General features: G+C 33.6%; 1 protein-coding gene across 1 annotated transcript in view; it reads left to right on the top strand.

The window, feature by feature from the left end:
• Positions 1 to 23,102, top strand: part of PTPRQ (protein tyrosine phosphatase receptor type Q) — a 194,957-nt gene that overhangs the window by 71,093 nt on the left and 100,762 nt on the right. Inside the window, exon 25 of the mRNA XM_053585939.1 lies at positions 1,957 to 2,226. Within this exon, the coding sequence (XP_053441914.1) occupies positions 1,957 to 2,226 (270 nt within the window). The remainder of the gene's footprint in view (positions 1 to 1,956; positions 2,227 to 23,102) is intronic.

Raw genomic sequence — 23,102 nt, 5'->3', positions numbered from 1 at the left:
CCTCCTAAGTAGCTGGGACTACAGGTGCCCACCATAATGCCTGACTAATTTTCTATCTTTAGTAGAGACAGAGTCTCGCTTTTGCACAACTTAAGCTCAAGCCATCTCCCACCTCGGCCTCCCAGAGTGCTAGGATTACAGGCATGAGCCACCGTGCCCAGCCTTGGCCAATCCCTTAAGGACATATTTTCCATATATTCTTTTTTAGTGAATGTTTATTGAAGGAGTGCAAGATTCTGTTGTAGTCATTTCTTCTAGGCCCATCTGGATGCACTTCCTGCTGTTTTAGTGAATTTCTAAATTCAGATCAGTGACTACTGTCCAAAACATTTTTTACTTAGTGTGACTCTAAGACAAGCTAAATAAATAAATTTATAATGGATAAAGCACATACTATGAAATCAGGGTCTAGATTTGAATGCAAGCTCCATGACTTACTAGTTGTATAATCTTAGCAAAGGCCCATGACTCCTTTAAGACATTTTTTCCTTCACAGAAAAAAAGTGCACAGGAGTAGTCATCTCACAAGCTGTGTCAAAAGTATTCAAAAAGGCCCATATATGCATAAAGCACTTAGTAGAGTGTTGAATGCACAGTAGATGGTCCGTAAATATTTCTGTTGCCAGCATTCCCATGTTACAGATGAAGATGCCATGACTCAGGCAGATTAGATAAAAAGGGCCGTAAGAAAATGAGTGAAGAACTGACTAGAACCTCAGCCTTCTCACATCAAGTGTGCATGGTAATATAAAATGCATGTTGCAAATGAGTGACAGTTCATAAAAATATTCAATATATAAGGAAAAAGCATTTTAAAGATATTTATATATAAGGTTAATAAAAATCAAGACTAATCTTGTAGAAAGCACCCTGTAGACCAACAAATATTTTTATCAGTAAGATAAAATTGTTCTATAAAATTCTATGCTCTGGTTAAATAAAATAAAATATTTATTATAAGGGCTATAATAACCACTGGTTAATTATTTTGAGGTTCACAGAGTTAGTGAAGTAGATGTCTACAAGGTCTAGGTTTATAAACGAAATTTAAGCAAATCATCAACTGTCTCGTGTTATTTTATGAAAATAATTGTTACATGTTTTTGAAAATATTTAAGTGAATAGTTGATGTAATTTAATTTCCAGGTTCTTTGATCAACACATAAATTATCTTTTCTTTAATTTTACACATCCCCGAAGTGTTTTCCCTTAGTTGATGCCTTTATTTTACAGAAGAGGAAAGGTTTACAAGAAATCAATTTAGATCAAGGGAGAGTATTGCAGGCAATTCAGAGGTTACTCGAATATACTTTAAGTCACTATGTTTTCCATAATGGTAGCAAGTTACTTTTTTTGATGTTCATTATTTCTTTTTTTTTTTTTTTGGTAGAGACTGAGTCTCACTTTATGGCCCTCGGTAGAGTGGGGCTCACAGCAACCTCCAATTCCTGGTCTTAAGCGATTCTCTTGCCTCAGCCTCCCGAGTAGCTGGGACTACAGGCGCCCGCCACAATGCCCAGCTATTTTTTGGTTGCAGTTCAGCCGAGGCCGTGTTTGAACCCGCCACCCTCAGTATGTGGGGCCGGCACCTTACCGACTGAGCCACAGGCACCGCCCCGATGTTCATTATTTCTAATCCATGAATTGACTATGTGCTAATTTCCTGCTACCGTTGTCTTCTTACTGTAACAAGAAAAGGTCTCCTATAAATGTCCTCTGATGTGATCAGTTCAATATTGCAAGGATTAATGAGATAGCGTAAAAAAATGGGCCACAGCCCTCTGAGTGAGTGTATGTTAAGAACTTCTTAAGCACACATTGAAAAGTTGATATATTAAATTTACATTCCATCTCTATTCTTAAATATGATTTTACCTAATAACCACATAATTCAATCACTTATCTACTACTATATGTGTAAACATTTTAACTTTGGGCATATGTTTATCTCTTAAGTTCCAGATGTTGTGCAGAATATACAGTGTTTGGCAACTAGCTGGCAGTCAGTTTTAGTAAAATGGAGTCCACCCAAAAAGGCAAATGGAATAATTACTCATTATATGATAACACTTGAAAAGAATTCTACAAAAGTCTCTCCCCAAGATCACATGTACATTTTCACAAAGCTCCTTGCCAATACCTCATACGTCTTTAAAGTGCAAGCTTCAACCTCAGCTGGTGACGGGAATGAAAGCTCGTGCCACATCAGCACGCTACCTGAAGCAGGTAACTAACTTCAAACAACCAACTAACATGAAACATGTATCTAATTGTGGCATACAATTGTCGAAACAATTAGTCATCTTTATAGTACATTTATCTAAAGATACAAGACACATATTAAAAATGACGCCATACTTTTTTAAACTCGTAGTTGCCTGAGTACCAGCTGTGATTTTTCCCCAAGATATTGACGGGTTGAAAGGAGGAAAAAAAGGAGAGAAAATCTGCTTTACTGTGTTTCCACAAATTTTAAAGATACCCACTTATTGAATTTTGCTTTATCGTAATTTGAAAGAAGGAACAAACATGCAATCCTTTTGGTCTGTATTTTTTTCTTAATTGTTTTTATGAAATACTTCCCTGGACTCTAAAGGTTTGCAATATCAGACTCCTTTTCATTCATTTTCTTCCCTACATCCTAGTCTTTACCTTTCATGTTATTGGAATAAACTTATCTGGGTTGCTATGCTCTAGTCAGCAAAACAATTTCTCACTCTCTGTAAGTTGCTCCACTATGACATTATGCTATGTCATCATCTCCTTCATTCTTATACTTTCCCCCTATTCTACCCATTTATATAAATTAATACCCGATTATTTCCTGATAACATGACTTCCCTGGATGTGTGGCCTAATGGGAACTGTGGATATTGGCATAATTATTAACCTCTGGCACATCCAGATTTTTTTTTTATCTTGGAATCATCTTTCAACCTTCTCCCCTTTTGAAATCTGCATCACTACCCTTGAGGCTGTAAACCCAGAACTTCAAGACAAAGTCTTCCTTCTGTCTGATTTCAGCATCAAACTCAGCATCCTTTCCTTCTCATCCTCCCATTGTAACCTTCCTTTGGAATACAGTGTTCCCGCTTCTGGGCTGGAATGATTGCCTTTCAATACCATTTCTTTTGCTCCCTTGATTCCATACCAGGCCATTGTTAGTCTTTGTCCAGGAAGATTCCTAACTCTGAGAAGACCCCCCTGTTGTTTTTCAAGCTGCTGAATATTGCTAGAAAAAACAGAAATGGTTCTGCTTTGGTCAGATAAATTCCTTTTCCATAGCTGCTCTCTAATCTATGTATTCTTTGTTTATACTTTATAGGAAACATGTTTATACACCCTGTACCATAGGAAAATTTTGCTGTCTTTCTGTATCTAGTCTTCTCCCTCTATCATCCATATTTTATCTTCTTACTTATTTGTTTTTTAATTTTTTATTTAATTATTTTGGATACATATAGTTGTATACATTTATAGCACACGTGTTGTTTTGATATAGGCATACAGTATGAATTAATCAAATCAGGGTAATTGGGGTATCCATCACCTCAAGCATTAATCATTTCTCTATGTTACAAACATTTCAATTCCACTCTTTTAATTAAAGCATGCCCTGAATCACTGTTGATTGTAGTCACATTGTTGTGCTATGAGATATTGTTCATTCTATCTAACTGTATCTTTGTACCTATTAACCACCTCCCTGCTATGCTTCCCAGCCTCTGGTAACTATCATCTACTCTCTTTCTCCATGGGATCGATTGTGTTTGATATTTGGCTGCCACATATGAATGAGAACATGTGGGATTTGTCTTTCTGTATTTGCTTTATTTCACGTGACATAATGTTCTCCAGTTCCATTTATGTTGTTGCAAATGATAGGATTTCATTATTTTAGTCCCTATATAATATTCCATTGTGTATATGTACCATAATTTCTTTATCCATTCATCCACTGATGGACCTTTACATTGATTCCAAATCTTGGCTGCTGTGAATAGAACTGCAGCAAACTTGGGAATACTGATATCTTTTCAATGTTCAGAATTTCCCGGCTTTGGATTTATACCCAGCAGTGGAATTGCTGGGTCATATGGTAGTTCTGTTTTTAGTTTTCTGAGGTACCTTCACACTCCTTTCCTTAGTGGTTGCACTCATTTACATTGTCATCAACAGTGTGGGGGGTGTTGCCACCTCTCCACATCCTTGCCAGCATGGATGCCAGCTTTTTTGATAAAAGCTCATTTTACTTGGGGTGAGATGTTATCTCACTGGAGTCTAGATTTGCTTTTCTCTAGTGACTAATGATGTTAAACATTTCTCATGTGCCTGTTGGCCATTTGTATGTCTTCCTTTGAGAAATGTCTATTCAAATCCTTTGTCCATTTTTCAATCAGATTATTTAATTTTTTTTCTATTGAGTTATTGGAGTTCCTTATTTGTTCTTATTAGTTATTTTACTGATCCTATCGAGAACATTGATTTTTCTCTCTTCAGGGTTTATCCATATTTTCATGTATACCAGCGGTTCTCAACCTGTGGGTCGTGACCCCTTAGTAACAATGAAAATACATCCTGCATATCAAATATTTAAATTATGATTCATAACTAGCAAAATTACAGTTGTGAAGTAGCAATGAAAATAATTTTATGGTTGGGAGTTACCACAACATGAGGAACTGTATTAAAGGGTCATGGCATTAGAAGGCATTAAGAATGTTGAGAACCACTGATTCATACTCTCTAGATAACCTCCCTAGAACATTACTCCATCAATTCATTCTACTCTCTCTTGCATTTTATTTCTTGAATATGCACTCAAATTGTTGAACCACTTTGGCATATCACTTCCAAAATGTAGAGGATGTAGGTTACATTAAATCTCCTTATTTTCCTCATTTTTGTATGCCTGATCTTGGCAGTCAATGGGACCCCAAGCCTCATAGTTTTACATAATTCCTTTCTCCATCTGTCCTACTTCTAATCAGATATTATGAGTTCAGTTCCATCACAGCTCTATACTTTGCTCCTTCTGGAATTCGCACTTGACTGCCACCAATGTATATCATGCTCTCGTTGCTTCTGGTAATGACATCCTAACTAGCCTTATCAACAACACAACTTCATTCTCATCTTTCCACCTGCTCACTTTAATTAAGTTGGTTCTAACATAAAAATTTAGTCCATGTATGCATTGACAGTTGAAGTTTATTATCTGGAAAGTAAAGATTAGACATGTATATTTGGAGATCTGAAGGCTAGAGGTGACAATGAAAGGTATAATGTGTAGGAGATGCTTCAGAATACTCCAGATGTTTTACTTACTGTCATTGGCGATAAAATATATCTTATAATTCACCTCTAATTAGAAGCATAACTCCAGCTTATTCTGATACTCTGTAAGTTTGAGGCAGTAGTAGGATGTTACTCAAGAATTTTTAAGACCAGGCAAACAGTGTCAGAAAGGTCCACCAAAGAGTAACAGGTTCTTCCCAGTGGGTGGGCAGCCTATCTTTGCAATGTGAAGTCTGAGAATAGAGAATGTTTTGAATCTAAGCAGGTGGTCTGGTACCAGGTAGAATGGTCTCCATTATTGGACAAGAGCTGAGTCTTAGAGAACTGGGAAATAAAACGCAGGGCAGTAATTCTGAAGTAAATGAGAGAGGTTCAGGACTCATTATTACCGAGTTCACCGGTACTCAATGTGATAGCTTAGTCACAAGAATGAAGCAGGAATTTAATTAGTAGAACTGAGATACATAATCAAAGTGGCAATATGTACTTGTTATACAGCTGCTTGAATTTAAGGTCTAGGTATTTGTAATTGGGAGTTTGAATCGGATCTTCTTGGTATTAAAAGGCAATATAGACGAGGACTGAATGGATTCTAAATCAAAGAATTAGGCACTTACTGGACATGTTATATGATCTATCTCTTTACTTCTAAAGAGCATTGCTTCTCAAAGTTCAGACTTTGGGCTCCGCATCAGAATGTGCATCGGATAGATGTTCAAGTGATTTGTCTTTGCAGGCTTGTTAATATGGTGATTTCTGATAGATTTTCTAATGTTGAACTATACTTGGGTTCCTGGATATCAATTTCTCTTGGCCTTCACATATACTTTTTTTGACTTTTTATTGTGTAAGGGTAACACTAGCTTCATATATATTAATTTCTTCTAATTTTGGAATAGATTGTATAGAATTGGTGTTAGTTATCCTTTAAACATTCAGAATAATTCTCTAGTGAAACTGTCAGCCTACAGAATTCTTTTTACTGAGTTTTGCAATTACATTTATGTGTTCTCAGAATGCAAAGTTGGAGTTGAAACATAATATGAAACCACTTGCAAAAGTGGCACTTCTAAATAATTCATGGGTCCACAAGGAAGTTAGGGAATTAAAAAAAGAGAGAGAGAAAAATTCAGCACCGAGTGTGCTAAAATTGAAAATTACTGAATTGAAATGAATATTCAGCATATCTCTAGAAATGAGGAAATATCTTAGATCAATAATATAAACTCCTCCAAAAAAAGTCTAGAAATAGTAAAGGAAGATAATCCAAATCATGCAGAAGAAAAAGGATAATAGACATAATTACAGAAATAAATGAAAGTGAACATAGAAAAACAATAGGAAAAAATCAGTGAAACAAAGAACTGGTTGTTTGAAAAGATAAATACAATTGAAGAATCTCTAGCAATCCAGCAAAGAAGAAAAATGAAAAAAGATAAAAATTACCAGTATTAGAAATACTGGAGTAGGTGTGGTAGTTATTGTCTAAAAATTTTCTGTCTTGCTAGACTGTATTGTTTATCATGGTTTTTATTTTTTGGCTAAAGAGAGCAGATATTTAAAAAAATTATTTTTAATTATTACGAGTGCATGACTGTTGTAGAGAGCAGATTTTTACTGGGCCTTTTTTAGTTAGCATTTCCGGATTGCTGGCTTCTGGGATATATGAGGCAAAAGGAAAACAAGATTCACCATCACCCCCCTGTAGGGTCCTGGCCTCTCTGGCTCTCTGGCTGGCCTGTCATCTTATCTCTCCTTTTTAGCATTTTCTTTTGGTTGTTTTATATTTAATATCTATGGTTTTCATAGTGGGAGAAATAGGAAAAGTGTACCTACTCCATTTTCCTTAAGGTAGAAGTCCATCTATGGATATATTTTTAATATCATGACTGATACTCTTTTTACCCATGTATTAAAGAGCAAGATATTTAATACATATAAAGTACTGTGCTGGGGATTATTGGGATGACTATGATGAATCAAATATTTTCTGATGTTTTTGAAATTTAGAATGATAGAATTTTAGGTCTTCATTGAATATCATAGATAACCTCATTTAGTTATTTTATTTTGCAGTTACGGGAAACAAAGCACAGAGGTTAATGTCTGCTTGGTTTGCTACAGTAAGTTGTTAACAAAGTTACTACTAGTCCAGAATTCTTTCTGATATGTTATGATGTCTCCCCTACCTTAGAAATTTAATAAATCACATGTGTTCATGGGAGGGAATAAGACTAGCTGTCTTCCATTATTTCAGTGTCCAAATAGAGTCATTGGAGATAGGGAAATTTATTTCCATTATAGGATTTCCCTCATTGTATCTACAAACATGTTTATGATGTGAGTGCATACATACTTTTGTCCAAAAATGGTTTTAAAATTCAGGAAAACTAAATTTCTATCATCAAATCTGTGATTCGCCTATAAAACCAAAAATATTATGAGTTACTATTATAAGATCTATAAAACACTAAAGCCTTTCTGGGAAATATTTCAAGTCCCTAGACTCAGAGTGGTTTGTTGTTGTTGTTGTTGTTGTTGTTTTTTAATCTGGATAGCTTCCAAAAGTGTAATGTTTGCTATTTTGAAATTGTCTTAGGTATCAAAGTCTATATTATAAATTTAAAAGTTGTTTAAATGTAGTTGCTTTAATAAAAAATGAATTTCAGTTACTCTGCATAATTCTCCTCGATCCTATTGACGCTCTAATACTTTTCATTAAGTGGACTTCAGAAAGCCACCCTTGGCTTCGTTCAAGTTCCAGCTAATGCCAGCTGTTCTTTGAGCAGCCTTTTTATTAACTTGTTTAGGAACTGGGGTATATCTTATTACTTTTCCATTCCTATCCTATGCAGCTGTAGCTGATACTTTTCATAACAGCCTGTACATATCAACCTGCCCATTTTTTTCTCGTTCTCTTTTACTTCTCTTTTTAAGTAAATTAAGTGTGTGTGTGTGTGCAAAAGCCCTTTTTCTTTCATTTTTTTCCTGTCTAGTAACCACATTACTGTGGTTTTGAAACTTTGAAAAGTTTCAAAATGTGCCTGTTGTTCGTATGAGGTTATAAACTTCACCCAAAAAAGCTTACTACTGGTGTTAACATTCTGAAATGTAGAATAAATGAATTTTAATGACAACAAATGTCTTAAAAGTTACACTAATTTATATTTAATTGAAAATCAATGCAATGTAAATACAAAGAAAAGGATTTGAAAGGATAGAAGGCTGTTCACCTTACTGTAAAGCTCAACTTAGTGAATTTCAAATGTTGTAAGTTCTATGGCACACCAAACATGCAAATTTGGGGAGACAGCTGTTTTATAAATATGTTCATAAGTAACGGCCACTATGACTTTAAATACTTCTAAAAATAAAGTAAAAGTCACATTTTTAGTACATTAATAAGTTATTGCAATTTGAATTTTCATCACCTCCTCACTGCAACCTTGAATAAGTCACTCACTGGTTTCGTGTCTGGATGCTGTATTCAGAAGAATTACTTCTTTAAAAGTAATTTATGATATTGAAAAGATACCAATATTATTCTATCTAGATGCATGTTAATCTATGTCAATTAAAGGATATATTTAAATTTTTCTGCCCAATTTTATGAAGCTTTATTTCTAAATTAACCTACTTTAGATGGTGTTTACAGAAAAAAAAACCAAGATCCCATTTTATAATTTTTTTAAGCACAGTTACATTAATGGTATTCATTGTGTATGGGGCATCTAACATTTTTTAGACATGAAATTTAAAACTAATTTTATATTAAGGATGGTATTCCAGAGAAACCTTTAACTGTTCAATCACTCACCTAAAAAGTGGGATAGGATGCAATTCTCAGAAGTACTATTGGGAAATTTACCTATAGATTTAACAGGTAACAGATGATGGTTGAAAATAGTTGACATTCTTGGGCTCATCACTAAGGCTTCCTTTCTAGTATGTACATGTGAGAAATACAGTAAAATTCATAATTAGCTTTTCTATTTAAAGTCTAGATATATAAACTGTTATCAAGAAAGTATTAGTGCTAGTACTTTTAATTTCTCTATACATGCATAATTTGTGACTTACTTTGAATATTACTGGTACATTTTCATGGGAAATACTTTCTCTTTTTATTTTTTTATGTTTTCTACTTATGAGAAATTTATATACAGTGAAACGCACAGAACTTATGTGTATAATAAAGTGAATTTTGACCAATGCTTCCACCCACATAACAACCATCGAATCAACAGGCAGAACATTTCCTCATTTCCTTCTTTCATAGAATATTCTCTTGTATACCCACTCTTCAAGACAACCACTGTTCTGATTTCAATCAACACAGATTAGTTTCACTTGTTCTTAAGCTCTAGGTATTCTTTTATATGTGGACTATTTCTTCTATTTCTTTCCACATAATTTTGAAATGTGTGTTGCTATGGTTTCAATAATTTGCTCTTTTATTATTGAGTCATTTTCTATCATATGACTTTCTGTTATTTGTGTGCCTGTTTTCTTTTGGTGGATATATAGAGTGTCTCAAACTAACTGTTATGAATAAAATTTTTATAGATAGTTTGGTACAAATTTTTTTTTTTTATGTGTAGAATTGCTGGGTCATTGCCTAGATATATCTTTAATTTTCAGGAAACTAACAATTTTCTAAAGTGGTTGTACTATGTTAAATACACATCTAAAGCAAGGTATGAGTTCAATTCTCATTCAGAAGAATTTAGTGTTATTAATCTTTTTGATTTAGTCATTTTAGTTGGTGTAAAAGAGTATCCATCTTATTGACATTTTAATTTGTATTTCCCTAATGATTAATGTTGTTAGATACTTTCATGTTGTTAATGGCCATTCTTATACAGGCAGTCTTCGTTTCACGTGGTAGTCTGAGATCATAAAACTTACTATACAATCTGCATTTGTGTAAAGAAATCTTAATAACCAATGGGGAAGATCATGGTTGTTCTATGATATTCAAATATTTTTGTTATAACATTTAAAACTGTCAGTTATAAATATATAGGAAAATAAAAAAGTAATAAAATCAATACTTATCTAGACTTAGTGCACTGATTTAAAACATTAAAATCATTGGGAATTAAAGTTTTTTTTTGTAGAATGCTTATCAAGAGTAGTTGTTTTCTTTTTGTCATTGTTTAGTTTACAATAAAAGAGAAGATATCTTTTCTGTGTCTTGACAAATGTTTACATTCTTTTCAATGTTTAGATCAGCTTCTAAGCTTTTATCCTTTACACTCTCACTGTTATAAAATATCTGCAAGAGTTCCCTTAATGTCAAGTTTTTGGTAGCATTACTTTCTTGGGAACATCTTCCTACTTTTCATCACAATCAGTTTTCTCCTTTACGTCTTTGAGTTCGCCTTTGCTGAGTTAACCGGGCTTAAGGCCTAGTTTCTTGAATAGCAATAGTGTCATCTTTCCCACAGCTGCTATATGTTTTAAAATTCCATTTATATTTGAGTCAAATTTCACTTCTAGCATCATCACTTTTTCTTTGCTACGTATTTTTGGCCAGTGTCACATGAGTCCCTCACTGGGACACAAAGGGGCAACACAACTAGATAATTTGCTGTCTGTGCATGAACTGAATGATAAATTCCCAATGACCAATGGCAGCCTTTGAAAGAAATGACGTCGTTGATTAGTTACTGATTCTGATGTGCGACTGCTACTTATGTAATAATTTTGTGAATGAAAAAGCTAGAAGCAAAGTTTTATTTTTAATAAAATTACTTATAGTTAATAGAATATGATAAATTTAAACCCTGTTTGGGGGAGACAAATGTTATTTAACTTATCCATAGACACAGATATTTAAGCATATGGGATATGCAAAGTAAGAAACGTCTTATCTCCTTTAGGGGAGTTTCTGTTCAGTTCTTCAGTGTATATTTTTCTTGAATTGTTTGTCTTTTTAGTATTGAGTTACAGGAGTTCTTAATGTATTTTACATACAATTTCTTTATTTGATGTATGTATAACAAATATTATCTCTCAGTCAATAGCTCGACTTTCCATTTCATTAATGGTATTCATGGATAAGCAGGTGATTTTAATTTTGATGAAATCCAAATTAGCAATTTTTAAACCGTATGTTAGTACATTTTGCATTCTATCTATGAAACCATGTCTACTTAAAGATCACGAAGATATTATCCTGTTTTATTGCACAAATTTTATAATTTTAGTTTATACCTTTGTGTTTATGATTCATCTTAAATTATATGTGTAATATAATTCAAAGTTCATTTTCTTCATATATTTAGTAATATTTTCCCGAATTATTTGTTGAAATACTTTCTTTACTATTTTTGAATTGCCTTGGAAGCTTTTTCAAAAATTACTTGATCCTATGTGCTGGAATCTATTTTCTTCCATTGATTTATTTATCTATTATCATAATATTACCATACTGTGTTGATTAATATTACTTTATGTCTTGAAGGTAGCTAGTTCAAGTTCTACAAATGTGTTCTTTTTAAAATTGTTTTGAATTGTTTGAGTTATTTTTGGTATTTGCATTAGATCTACTCATTATTATATAAGTTTGCATAAAATATCTGAAATTTAAAGAAGTATATTCCATGTATTTCTCTATGGTTCATTTTGTCATTGTCATACGTTTGATAGCTACATATTTTAAATATTTTACATTATAAACCTCACAATTTATTTTATTAATTTTACTTACAGAGCCAATAGATATTTAAATTAAGAAAAGTCCACATAGCCATATCACATATTTATTGTTTCTGGTCTTCTTCATGTATTTCTGTGGTTATGAGTTCTAACTGGTGTCATTTCCCTTCTGACCGAAGAACTTCCTTCAGCATTTCTTGTAGGCTAATTACGGTCACATAAATTATCTCAGGTTTTGCTTTTATGAAAAAGTAGATATTTTTCCTTCACTTTTGAATGATATTTTCTCTGGACATAGAAGTATAGAAGCATTAGTTGCTCTACTATTTTTCATTTTTAAAATATCATTCTTTTGTTGTCTGATACCTGTTTTTTGCTTTTTTTTTTTTTTTTTTTGTTTTTGTCTTTATGAGACATAAGCCACCATTTGTACCATTAGGTCTTATGTCAGAAATATATAGATAGGCTAATCAAATCTGTAGGTAAATGGTATCCTGGGGAGAACTTCTGTAACTCAAACAAGTAGGACCTCTGTTTTTTCCTGATATAGTTATTTTTTGTGTGTGTCTAAAAATTTTGTTCTATATTTATATGTATAGTATGGGTTCTTTGAAGACTTTTTGCTTTGAATATATATATCTGGAATTAATTGGATGTTACAAAAGAATGTATAATGTGGTCAATATAGAAGCTATAACAAATTAAGTACTCAGAGTACTCAAACAAATCCATATACACATATTCAAAACAGTACTATTCGCAACAGCTAGCAGGTAGAAACAACCCAAATGCACACAAGACGATGAATGAATTGTGTTACATTCATACAATGGAATTCAGCCATTAAAAAATAAGTACTGATATATTCTATAATGTGGGTGAAACTCAAAAACATTAAAGAAGCCAGAAACAAGAAAAAAAAAAAGAAATATATAAATTCTTCTGACACATTTCAAATTTTTTATCTTAACATTTAAGCAGTTTGATAATGATGTAGCTAATGTGATTTTGTTGCATTTATTTTGCTTTGGGGTCACTGAGATTTTTGTATTCATAAATTAATATTTTTCCAAAACTGGAGAAATTTTGTCCATTATTTTAAAAATATATTTTTTACCCCCCTCTTTCTATACTATTCTTTTGGGACTCCAATAACTTCTTGGTATTTCCCTTACATGACTAAGTCTCTATTCGATTCTTACTCATTTTGTTGTTCTTTCAAATTAGAGAAGTCCTATTGATCTATCATCAAGTTCATTAATTCTGCGTTCTTCTACATTTATTCTGCTCTTAAACATATCTATTGCATTTTTCATTTCCGATATCGTACTTTTTAATTGCAGAATTTTCATTTGGTTTTGTTTTATTATTTCTACTTCTGTGCTGAGACTCCCCTTTTGCTTTCTAATTATGATCACATTTTCCATTTAGTCAAATAAAATGTTAATAATAGCTTTTTAAAAATCATTTCCTTTTAATTCCTACATCCTAGTTATCCTATGATCTTTCTGTTGACCATTTTTTCCTTGTGAGGGTGCTTCAGAGTTCCTATCAGTAGTAATTTTCCTGATTGCTTCTAGTAATTTTTTAACTTTTTCTGGACATTGTTGGTGATGCATTGTGAAGACTATGAAGAGTGTTGGCTTTTGTTCTAATGGGGTAGTCATTAAATTAATGAATGAATTTTTTTTTTGATGTGTGACTTAATGCTTTGTTAGTCTCACCCTTCTTTTTAGAGTGACTGCTTTAGTCCTATAATGGAGAGAAAAGCAAATGGATGGCCTTTCTTACATTTCTGTAAGAAGTGTGGGCTGCTTACCAAATCCTCAGTTTGGTGGGAACTCCAAGGTGTGTCTCCTCTATAGTAGGAAGCAGCTAAAATTTCCATTTATTCATACAAATTTTGGGGGTACATATGCAATTTTAGCAGCTACAATTTCTACAGTTTTTTAGCTGTTGCTTGCCACTGTGCTCACTGGATTCTCCATTATGTACATATAATTAAGCTATTAGTCAAAGATTTCAGGAGAGTTTAGACCCAAAATTTGTTTCTAACCCCTCTGCGGCTTCCCTCTTTAACAACTGTTTTAGCAGCCTCATATTCTCATGTACTGACACTTCAATAGTCAACACCTATTTTCCCCATTTTTTCCAAGTTCATAGCTGTTATCTACAAGAAGGTTAATCTGAGACAAGCTATCACCAGATCAGAGTTACCACAGAGATACTGTGATCTGTGACTGGAATATTTTGGTATATAGTTTTAGGCTATTTTTGCCAAATTATATTTTTTAACAAAAGGAGAATCTGAGATCCCTTCATGATTTTGATAAAAATTCTAACCATACCCAGAACTTTGGTGTAGAATACCCTTAATGAATATTTGGTGATGAGTACATACAAGAGGGGTTTATATTTCAATAATAGACATGAAATTAACTTGTCCTTAGCCATTTTTGTTCTTTGAGATCTTTTGGCAATTGGGGCTTTTCTATTGGTTGTTTTAGGCCATAGAGTCCCCATCCTCACACACCTCTGATCCTTTATCTTCTATTGATTGTTTCTCTTCTCTCTCTCCCTTTCTGTCTCCATAAAAAATTTCATATATTTTATTTTCTATTATGGATATTTTTCCAAAGTTGAGATCTAGGACTCCCTTGGTGGGTTTTAATCAGTAAGGTTTTCTGTATAGCCACAGTCCTTAGGAAATCAAAACTTTTTAAAGTAGCATTCAATTACAATTAGCATTTGGTGGCACTTGTCTCCTTGAAATCCATCTATTCCTTCATCTATTAATTTGTTCATTTATTCATTTATTTGCTATTGAAATGTCTGTTAAATTTCAATGAATCTAACATTTTATTTACTCATACCCATCCTCAAGTGAATCCCCACAAACCAAACATCTGAAATTATATGCATACCTAAGTTTCTTTTGATCATTTTTTCCTATTCTATTTCACCGGCCATTCACTATTTATTTTATATAATGGATGTTTATTTTCTCTCAATTCTTTTTTTATTACAAATTATTATGGTAGTGCAAATATTTTTTGTACATGGATCACTTTCATAACACTTGAGTCATTGGTATATGTGTGCCCATTACTCAACAAGTGTTCAGTGTTCCCGTTAAGTAGGTTTTTACTCATGAGCATACATGTTTTTTTACTGATGAGCACACATTATGTATAAAGGGAAGTAAAACTCAATGGAAATTAAGCAGTGGAAATGGGGAGGAAGAGATACACTAAAATCTACCTGACAGGTAAAATGAACACTACTTGAGTGCCAGACACACTTATAACAATGACTCAAATATATAAAACTGATCCATGTAATCAAGTATATTTGTACCCCTGTATTACTAAGTCATGAAGAATGACTTATTTGGATAGAATTAGAGACCATTATTTTAAGTGAAATATCTAAGGAATGGAAAAGCAAATACCCATTCACTACTGACTTGGTTAGAGACACCATTATCTGCTGTTCTGAGTGTTCCATTCAAATTGTCATTCACTCTCATGATTTCAATTACTTACATATACAGATATTGTCCCAAATTGCTTTTACCTGAACTCTTATGCTAATATAAACTTCACCTTTTACATAAATATTTATCCTAACAAAATTTGAATCTAACATTTTATTTACTCATACCCATCCTCAAGTGAATCCCCACAAACCAGTATATCTTTCTAATTTCTTCCTGTCAATGATTTGATTTAGTCTCTAGGTGTTATATATAAGAGCAATCTTAATAGACAATTAAGTCTGCTATCTAATTATTCCCCTAAGAAATGTTTCAGTTAGACTACTTAAAATCTAAGTTGTCATTTTTGATAGTTATTCTCATGAGATCACTTGCTGTATAGAGCTGTCAAAACTAATGACTGTATAAACCAATTCAACTTATTTTGACTTCAAATCAAATATGCATAACCAATTTTCCTTGTAGTGCTCTCCAAAAATGACTTTTTTTCATGAGTTTTACTAAGATATTTTTATAAAGTTATATGTTTAATAATATTAGATGTTGATACTAAAATTTATATAACTATGGTCCATAGAATTTGGGGCTATCAGTTGTCCAACTATACCTGCATTGGAATAGACACTTGAATTTTTTTATGAAATCTTAAGTCTTAGTAATTGATATTGTCTCAGTTCTCTTTCATGATGTATGCGAAATAAATTTCTATTATAAGATTATTTAATTTGTCATTCTAGTATAAATGTGCCAATCCACATTCTCTTCACATTCTCATTTCTGTAGACCACCTACAATCATGTTTGTGTGGCATATGCTTTGATAAATGCTAATCCAGCCACTCTAAAATCTCTTGGATTAGGTCAGATTACCAGAGAGAGGTAATCTGCATGTATACAATTTCTGAAAATGTAGTTTGATTAACATGTATGTGAGAATTATTCTACCCACCTACACAGAGAGACATTTAAAAAAGGCCAAAATTAAATGTACTTAGTATTTACTCTATGAATATTATGAATATTATTGAGGACATTGTTCATTAAATTATATGGTACCCTTTTTATGAGATTTTTTTTTTCAGGAGAAATATCTCTTTGCTTTCAGTACCAGAGATTATTGTATTTTTGTTCATTTGTTCATTTCACTGTCAGAAATTTAATATTGATTTTTTCCCTTGGGATTATTGTTGTAACACTCAGAGCCAAATCTGTAACTTACTTCTACGAAGTCTACAGCATACATTTTGTCTATTAACCTAATACGTGTACTCATTCAATTCATTTTACTCCTACTTTATCTATGCCCCGTAAATCTTCACATTTTGCCAATCTTCCTTTGCAGTTTCTTTTAGTTCTATTCCTAATTATACTTAACCTATCAAATCATTATAATTTACATTGTATTTTATATATACATCAAACCAGTTTCTATCAAATTTATCTTTTCCTAAAAACAAGCCATATGAAGGATCAGGCTTTTCTTTACATTCATTCTTCACCAGTCAGGCTCTATCAGTTCTTCTCTGCTGTCTCTTCCATGCTGAAATGAGTGTAATTCTTTTCATATCTGTAATTCAAGAGGGCAGTTGCCTTGAAATCGTCTAGTTCAACACATAGTTCATGAAAAGAGAAGATACTGGATATAAATGAGGGTTACTGCTGGTCACTTAGGATTACTTCTGAGATAGCCACTGTAGAAAACAGTATAGAGATGCCTAAAGAAATAAACAAAAGAGTTCCATTAAAAAAAAAAAATCTTCAAGTCATACTATATATTTGGCTTCAGATCAGATGTTTTTCTATTTTATCTTTCTAAATACATTTGATTGAAAAATGTGGGCTATATCTTGTACCCCATGAAATCCAGAAGACTGTTTCAGTGAATCAAAATGTGTTCACACAGTAGGTACCAAAACTCGTCTCTCAGACTTTCAGGGACACCAAACTTGATTTTCTCTTTTTTTCTTTTTATTATTATTTCCTTAGTTAAACTATTGTTTTCTAGTCTACGATACTTTCCGGACATTGACAAACATTTTATTACTACTTACTCATCTCTCCTTTTGTTGAAACTTCTTGAACATCTTTTCTTCCACATCTCTACTAATCCTCCATTGATCCCTCAAATTCTAAGCCCCCAGATTTTTTCCTTCGATTTCTTATTGTTTTCACCTTGTTGTGGCTGTTTCTATTATCTAAATGATCTTTGCTTATATATTAAAAGGAGATTACAGTTTAAGACTTGTAACCTGCCTACTCTGCTCAATGTGGATGTCCAATAAATGCTATCAATAAAATTTGAGTTAGTTCAAAACTTATATCTGGTATACAGAAATATGATTTACACTTAAGTTTTCAGGAATTTCAATTTTATATTAATCTATACTATATTAGTGTTAGCAAAGTATACTTTTATTTGTGTATGTTTAGATTGTATATCTATGTCTTGTGCTTCTAAAAGGACAGATTATTTAAAATTTATAGAAACAAAATATTCTTTAGAAACTAGTAAGGATTGGTTGATACATTTTTATGTTTAATAAATTGATTCACATATATACATTTTCAGGCATCTGTAGTACTTAAAGGACAGTACAACTGTGCCCGAAGACACAAATATAGTAATAAATGAAGAATTGAAACTATACCTTCCATTTTAGTGCACTAAACCATGTCTTTGAGAAGTCAATACAAACCAACCACTCTCAGGATACTATCAGGGGAGGTTTTAAATTTCTAATAATTGATATTCAGAAGATTACAAAATTGCCTATTATACACATTGTCATCTTCTAAGTAGAATCTATCAAACAGTCACTGAAAACTTGCCTGAATTTAAAACTGTAATGAATCTTAATTACATAGATCTATAGACTTTCATTTCGACCATGATAAAAGTATTTAACCAATAGGAATAATTTATGAATAAAATGTAATATACTGAATACCTCAGCAGTTAATGTTGATCGCTTCATCACAGTTCGTCATGTTTAGAAAATCTTGGCAAGCTGTGTGATTACTCTAGGAAGCATGGAATGATGTGTTCAAATTAGTACCATCTGTCAGTAGAAAAAGTTTGAGGTTTTTAGTCATTCTTAAAGAATGGCAATCTGATTCTCCATGCTGAAATGAGTGTAATCCTTTTTGTATCTGTAATTCGATAGGGCAATTGCCTTGAACTTGTCTAGTTCAACACACAGTTCATGAAAAGAGAAGATACTGGATATAAATGAGGGTTACTGCTGGTCACTTAGGACTACTTCTGACATAGCCATTGTAGAAAACAGTATAGAGATTCTTAAAGAAATAAACAAAAGAGTTAAGTAAAAAAAAAGTCTGCAAGTCCTACTATATATTTGGCTTCAGATCAGATGTATTTCTGTTGTATCTTTCTAAATACTTTTGATTGAAAGATATGGGCTACATCTTGTACCCCATGAAATCCAGAAGACTGTTTCAGTGAATCAAAATGTGTTCACACAGTCTGCAAGCACTTCCTGAGAGCTCTTATGGTCCAGTGTCTCTTCACTATGCCTGTCACATTTGGGGGAATTATTGCTATTCTTCCCATAGCCAGTTTCCCATAGCTCTTGCCTGGACCTTGTTTCTTGGTCAAGTTAAACTGATACTGTATTTAGACTTTTTCTTTTCTCTTTTTTTTTGCCGTTTTTGGCCAGAGCTGGGTTTGAACCTGCCACCTCTGGTATATGTGGCCAGCACCCTACTCTTTGAGCCACAGACACTGCCTAATTTAGACTTTTTCTCTTCTGAAAAACTTATTTGGAGAATACTAGAGTTTGTGAACCAATATTGATCTGATAAAAATTTTCCTGTGCAGCAAAAATTTGTCATTGAAGTCTTCTTCCCTAAAATATGGACATTAGAGTTGGTCGTCAAACCAGTGGCATCTAGTCTTCTCTCCTGATGTGATCAGGAAAGGGCAGTCCCCTCGGTCTTCTCAGGTTAATTTGCTAGTGAGCTCCCGCCTATAGTGTTGCAGCAAACCACGGGGAAAGGAAATTGAAATGTGAAAAAGGTGGTTTGTGGCAGACAATATAAAGGCAGTGTCTGGACCATACCTTTTGGTTTCCATGGGGGAAAGAACAGAGGGTAAGGTTGTAATGAAAACAGAAAAGCATTATGAAACTTCTCAAGTATCCCATTGCACTTAGAATAATAAAAATCTTGAATTCAGTCTGGAAGGCTCAAGATGATGTGATTCTGCCCTACATCTCTAACTTTCCTCCCACCCATCTCCCTGTGGACCGAAGGCTTCTTGAAGCATTTTCTATGTGCAATGCTCTCTTTCTCTTCAGGATCTTACCAAATCATGATGATTTTCATCTCGGAAGCTTTTTTTTTAATCCTTCTGGTCATTGATGAAATTATCCTTCATGAGTAAAGACTTTCCTGATTATCTACCTAAATCAAGTCCCCTCTTGTAATTTGTAAACATTTGCTCATACATTCAGAAAATATTTATTATATGGCTGTTTTGTTCCAACCTTAATCTAGACTACAATAGATGCAATACATATAATATACAGATTGGCATTATTGTGTACATACAATTTATAAGCAAAGATACATATTTTGGAGTGATTCCTCAATGTTTTTCATTGATATGGATTCAAAAGCAAAAGAAAAATCTTTCTAGATCATTTATGTAAAATATTGTAGTAAAATGCAGATGAAAGCAGACCAGGGTTCTTTGAGGGTAGGATTTCAGGGCAGAACTAAGATTCACAGGAACACAAGTATCAGTTTGAAGTAATGAAGGCTGTAGAAACCAAAAGAGGGATCAGAAAATAAAATGTTTTTCATTCAATGATTATTTATTTATTAAGTACTTTGTCACAGGGATTCTGACAAGTCATAGGCTTGACCTGCCTCTATTAATTAGTAACTCTAGAACATGGTATATAACTTTTAAAGTTATTTTCTCAGATATAAATTGAGATTAATGGCACCTAACTAGTAGGGAAACCCCTCTAGATTGTGAGTTTTACTTTGTGTGTTTAAGCAGTGATTAAGTAAGTTATGATTGGTCATTTTGTAGAGGAAAGTTGTGATGGTTTTCTGTGTATCAGATTATCACAAACTTGGTAGCTTAAAACACCACCTCTTTATTAGCCTATAGCTCTATGGGTCAGAAGTGCAGGCATCATGTGCCCAGGTTTCCTACTTTTCTCACAAGTTAAGTCAAGTTGTTAGTCAACTATATTTTCTTGTGGAGTCCAGAGTCCTTTTCCAAGCTCACAGGGTTATGGCAGAATTTAGTTCCCTGAGGAGGTAAAACTGACCCATTTCTTGGCTACTTCTTGGCAAACTACTGCTCTCAGCTGCTAGGGAGGGCCTGCATCCTTTATCATGTGGTCCCCTCCTTGTTCAAAGCCAGCAATGGAGACATTTTGGTACATTGAATCTGTCTCATCCTTCACATCTTTTTGTTCCCCTTCTGCAACTACCAAGGATAATGTTCTGTTTTTAGAGGACTTTAGTTACAAGGTCAAGCCCACTAGATAGCTCTCTATTTTAGAGTAGACTGGTTTAGACTCGTAATTACAGCAGCAAAATTTGTTCCCATCTGAACCTAGATTAAGTATTTGGTTGAATAAGTGGAAGAAATTCTTTGTATAGGCACTGAGAATCTTCGTGGCATCCACAGATGCAAAGTTGACCAAGACAATCTCTAAACCTATTTAGAATTCTGAGATTCTATGATATTCACATTTATTTGCCTATGGTAGGGGTCCTCAAACTTTTTAAATAGGGGGCCAGTTCACTGTCCCTCAGATCGTTGGAGGGCCAGACTATAAAAAAAAAAAAAAAAAACTATGAACAAATTCCTATGCACACTGCACATATCTTATTTTGAAGTAAAAAAAAAACAAAACGGGAACAAATACAATCACACAGCCTCATGTGGCCCGCGGGCCACAGTTTGAGGACCCCTGCAATATGGGACTCAGCCACCAAGATAAATATAAAAATCTGGCTTCTTTCTTGTTGCTTCCATCTTATTTCTTCTTTCCTGGACAAATCAAATGGTCTTTGAAAAAATTTCCTTTTTTTTTATTGTGCAATTACCAGGCTGGAATTGATAAACTGTCACCCTGAACATCTCATTCTGACACCTTTGATAACTTTTCATGGCCTGGAAAGCTATCCATAATTTCCCCTGACACAGTAAGTCCCCAGGCCATTGTGCCGCCTTTCTGGGGTTTGTATTGCCAACATGAACTATAAGCTTCAATCACACTTGGCTTAGCTTCCATCACCTCCTCTTCTAGGCTTAGCTCTTTTACAATCTGTGAAATCTCATCTCACATGCCTTCTCTTCTCTGAAAACTTTTCCTGAACACCCAAGTCAATAACACTTCTATCATTTATGTTAAAATATTTTGAAAATGTATCATATTCATGTGATCTGAGTTCACATTTAGTGACTAAAGGATTTAAATACATTATGGAAATTCTACTTTTTAGCCAATTTGAAAACCTCTTTTGCTACACATGTTTCTTTATGCCAAAAAGTTTTCTCTAATTGCTTTTCTTTATGATAGGTACAGATAAAAGAGTGTGCTGTAAGTGCTGTATCAAGTATTTTGTTCTTTTAAGGTTAACGTTTAACTGACTACAGTAAGATTTGACAATAGATATTAGTATTTCAAAACAGAGTAATTGAGTGGGGTGGCACCTGTGCCTCAGGGGATAGAGCGCTGGCCCCATACACTGAGGTGGCGGGTTCAAACCCGGCCCTGGCCGAACTGCGACAAAAAAATAGTTGGGCATTGTGGCAGGTGCCTGTAGTCCCAGCTACTTGGGAAGTTGAGGCAAGAGAATCACCTAAGCCCAGGAGTTGGAGATTTCTGTGAGCTGTGACCCACGGGCACTCTACCAAGGGCGATAAAATAAGACTCTGTCTCTACAAAAATAAATAAATAAATAAATAAAAACAGAGTTATTGAGTCTGATCATCTGACTTTAAGTAATTCAATCATCATTTTTCACTGCTTTCTGTCTTCCAGTTTCATGCAAATATAATATATACATGTATTTTATATATACACACACATACTATACGTGGGTCACTACAAAAGTTTTGAGACAGTATTATGTTCCATTATTTCACCTCCAACTTGCTTGGCTTATTGTTGTTGTAGAGGGGGCTTCGTCTGTTTCCATCCGTGCACATTTTATGTTTCTTAATTGTCGTGTACCTCAAAACTTTCATCATGACCCATATATGCAATAGCTTTGTAGATAATTTAGTAAAAAATTAAGAGAAAATCTGAAATTTTACCTCAAGTCCGACCTCTCTATACCGAAATCCTGACTAAAGCATCCATCTACTAGTTGACTTGTGCTCTTGGGTATCTCGGAGGAATTTCAGTTAACATACCCAAAATAAATTCTTAATCTTTGTCCCCAAAGCTTACTTATCCCACCGTCACCCCCTCCTTGTTTAATAATGTCGTCAGCTCTTTATTTGGGCAATCTAAGGAACTCAGAGCTTTTCTTTGCTCCTTTCTTTGTCTAATACGCTACACCCCCCTCATCAGCGGAGCCTTTCAGCTTGCCTTCAGAGGATGGTGGGCATCTCTGTTTCTCTTCATTTTTCATGTTGCTGTTTGACCCAGGCC

Source organism: Nycticebus coucang, chromosome 3, assembly GCF_027406575.1.
Source record: "Nycticebus coucang isolate mNycCou1 chromosome 3, mNycCou1.pri, whole genome shotgun sequence".
Taxonomy (NCBI): Eukaryota; Metazoa; Chordata; class Mammalia; order Primates; family Lorisidae; genus Nycticebus; species Nycticebus coucang.
Note: the sequence above shows the minus strand (reverse complement) of the source record. Positions and strands in the feature narration are given on the sequence as shown.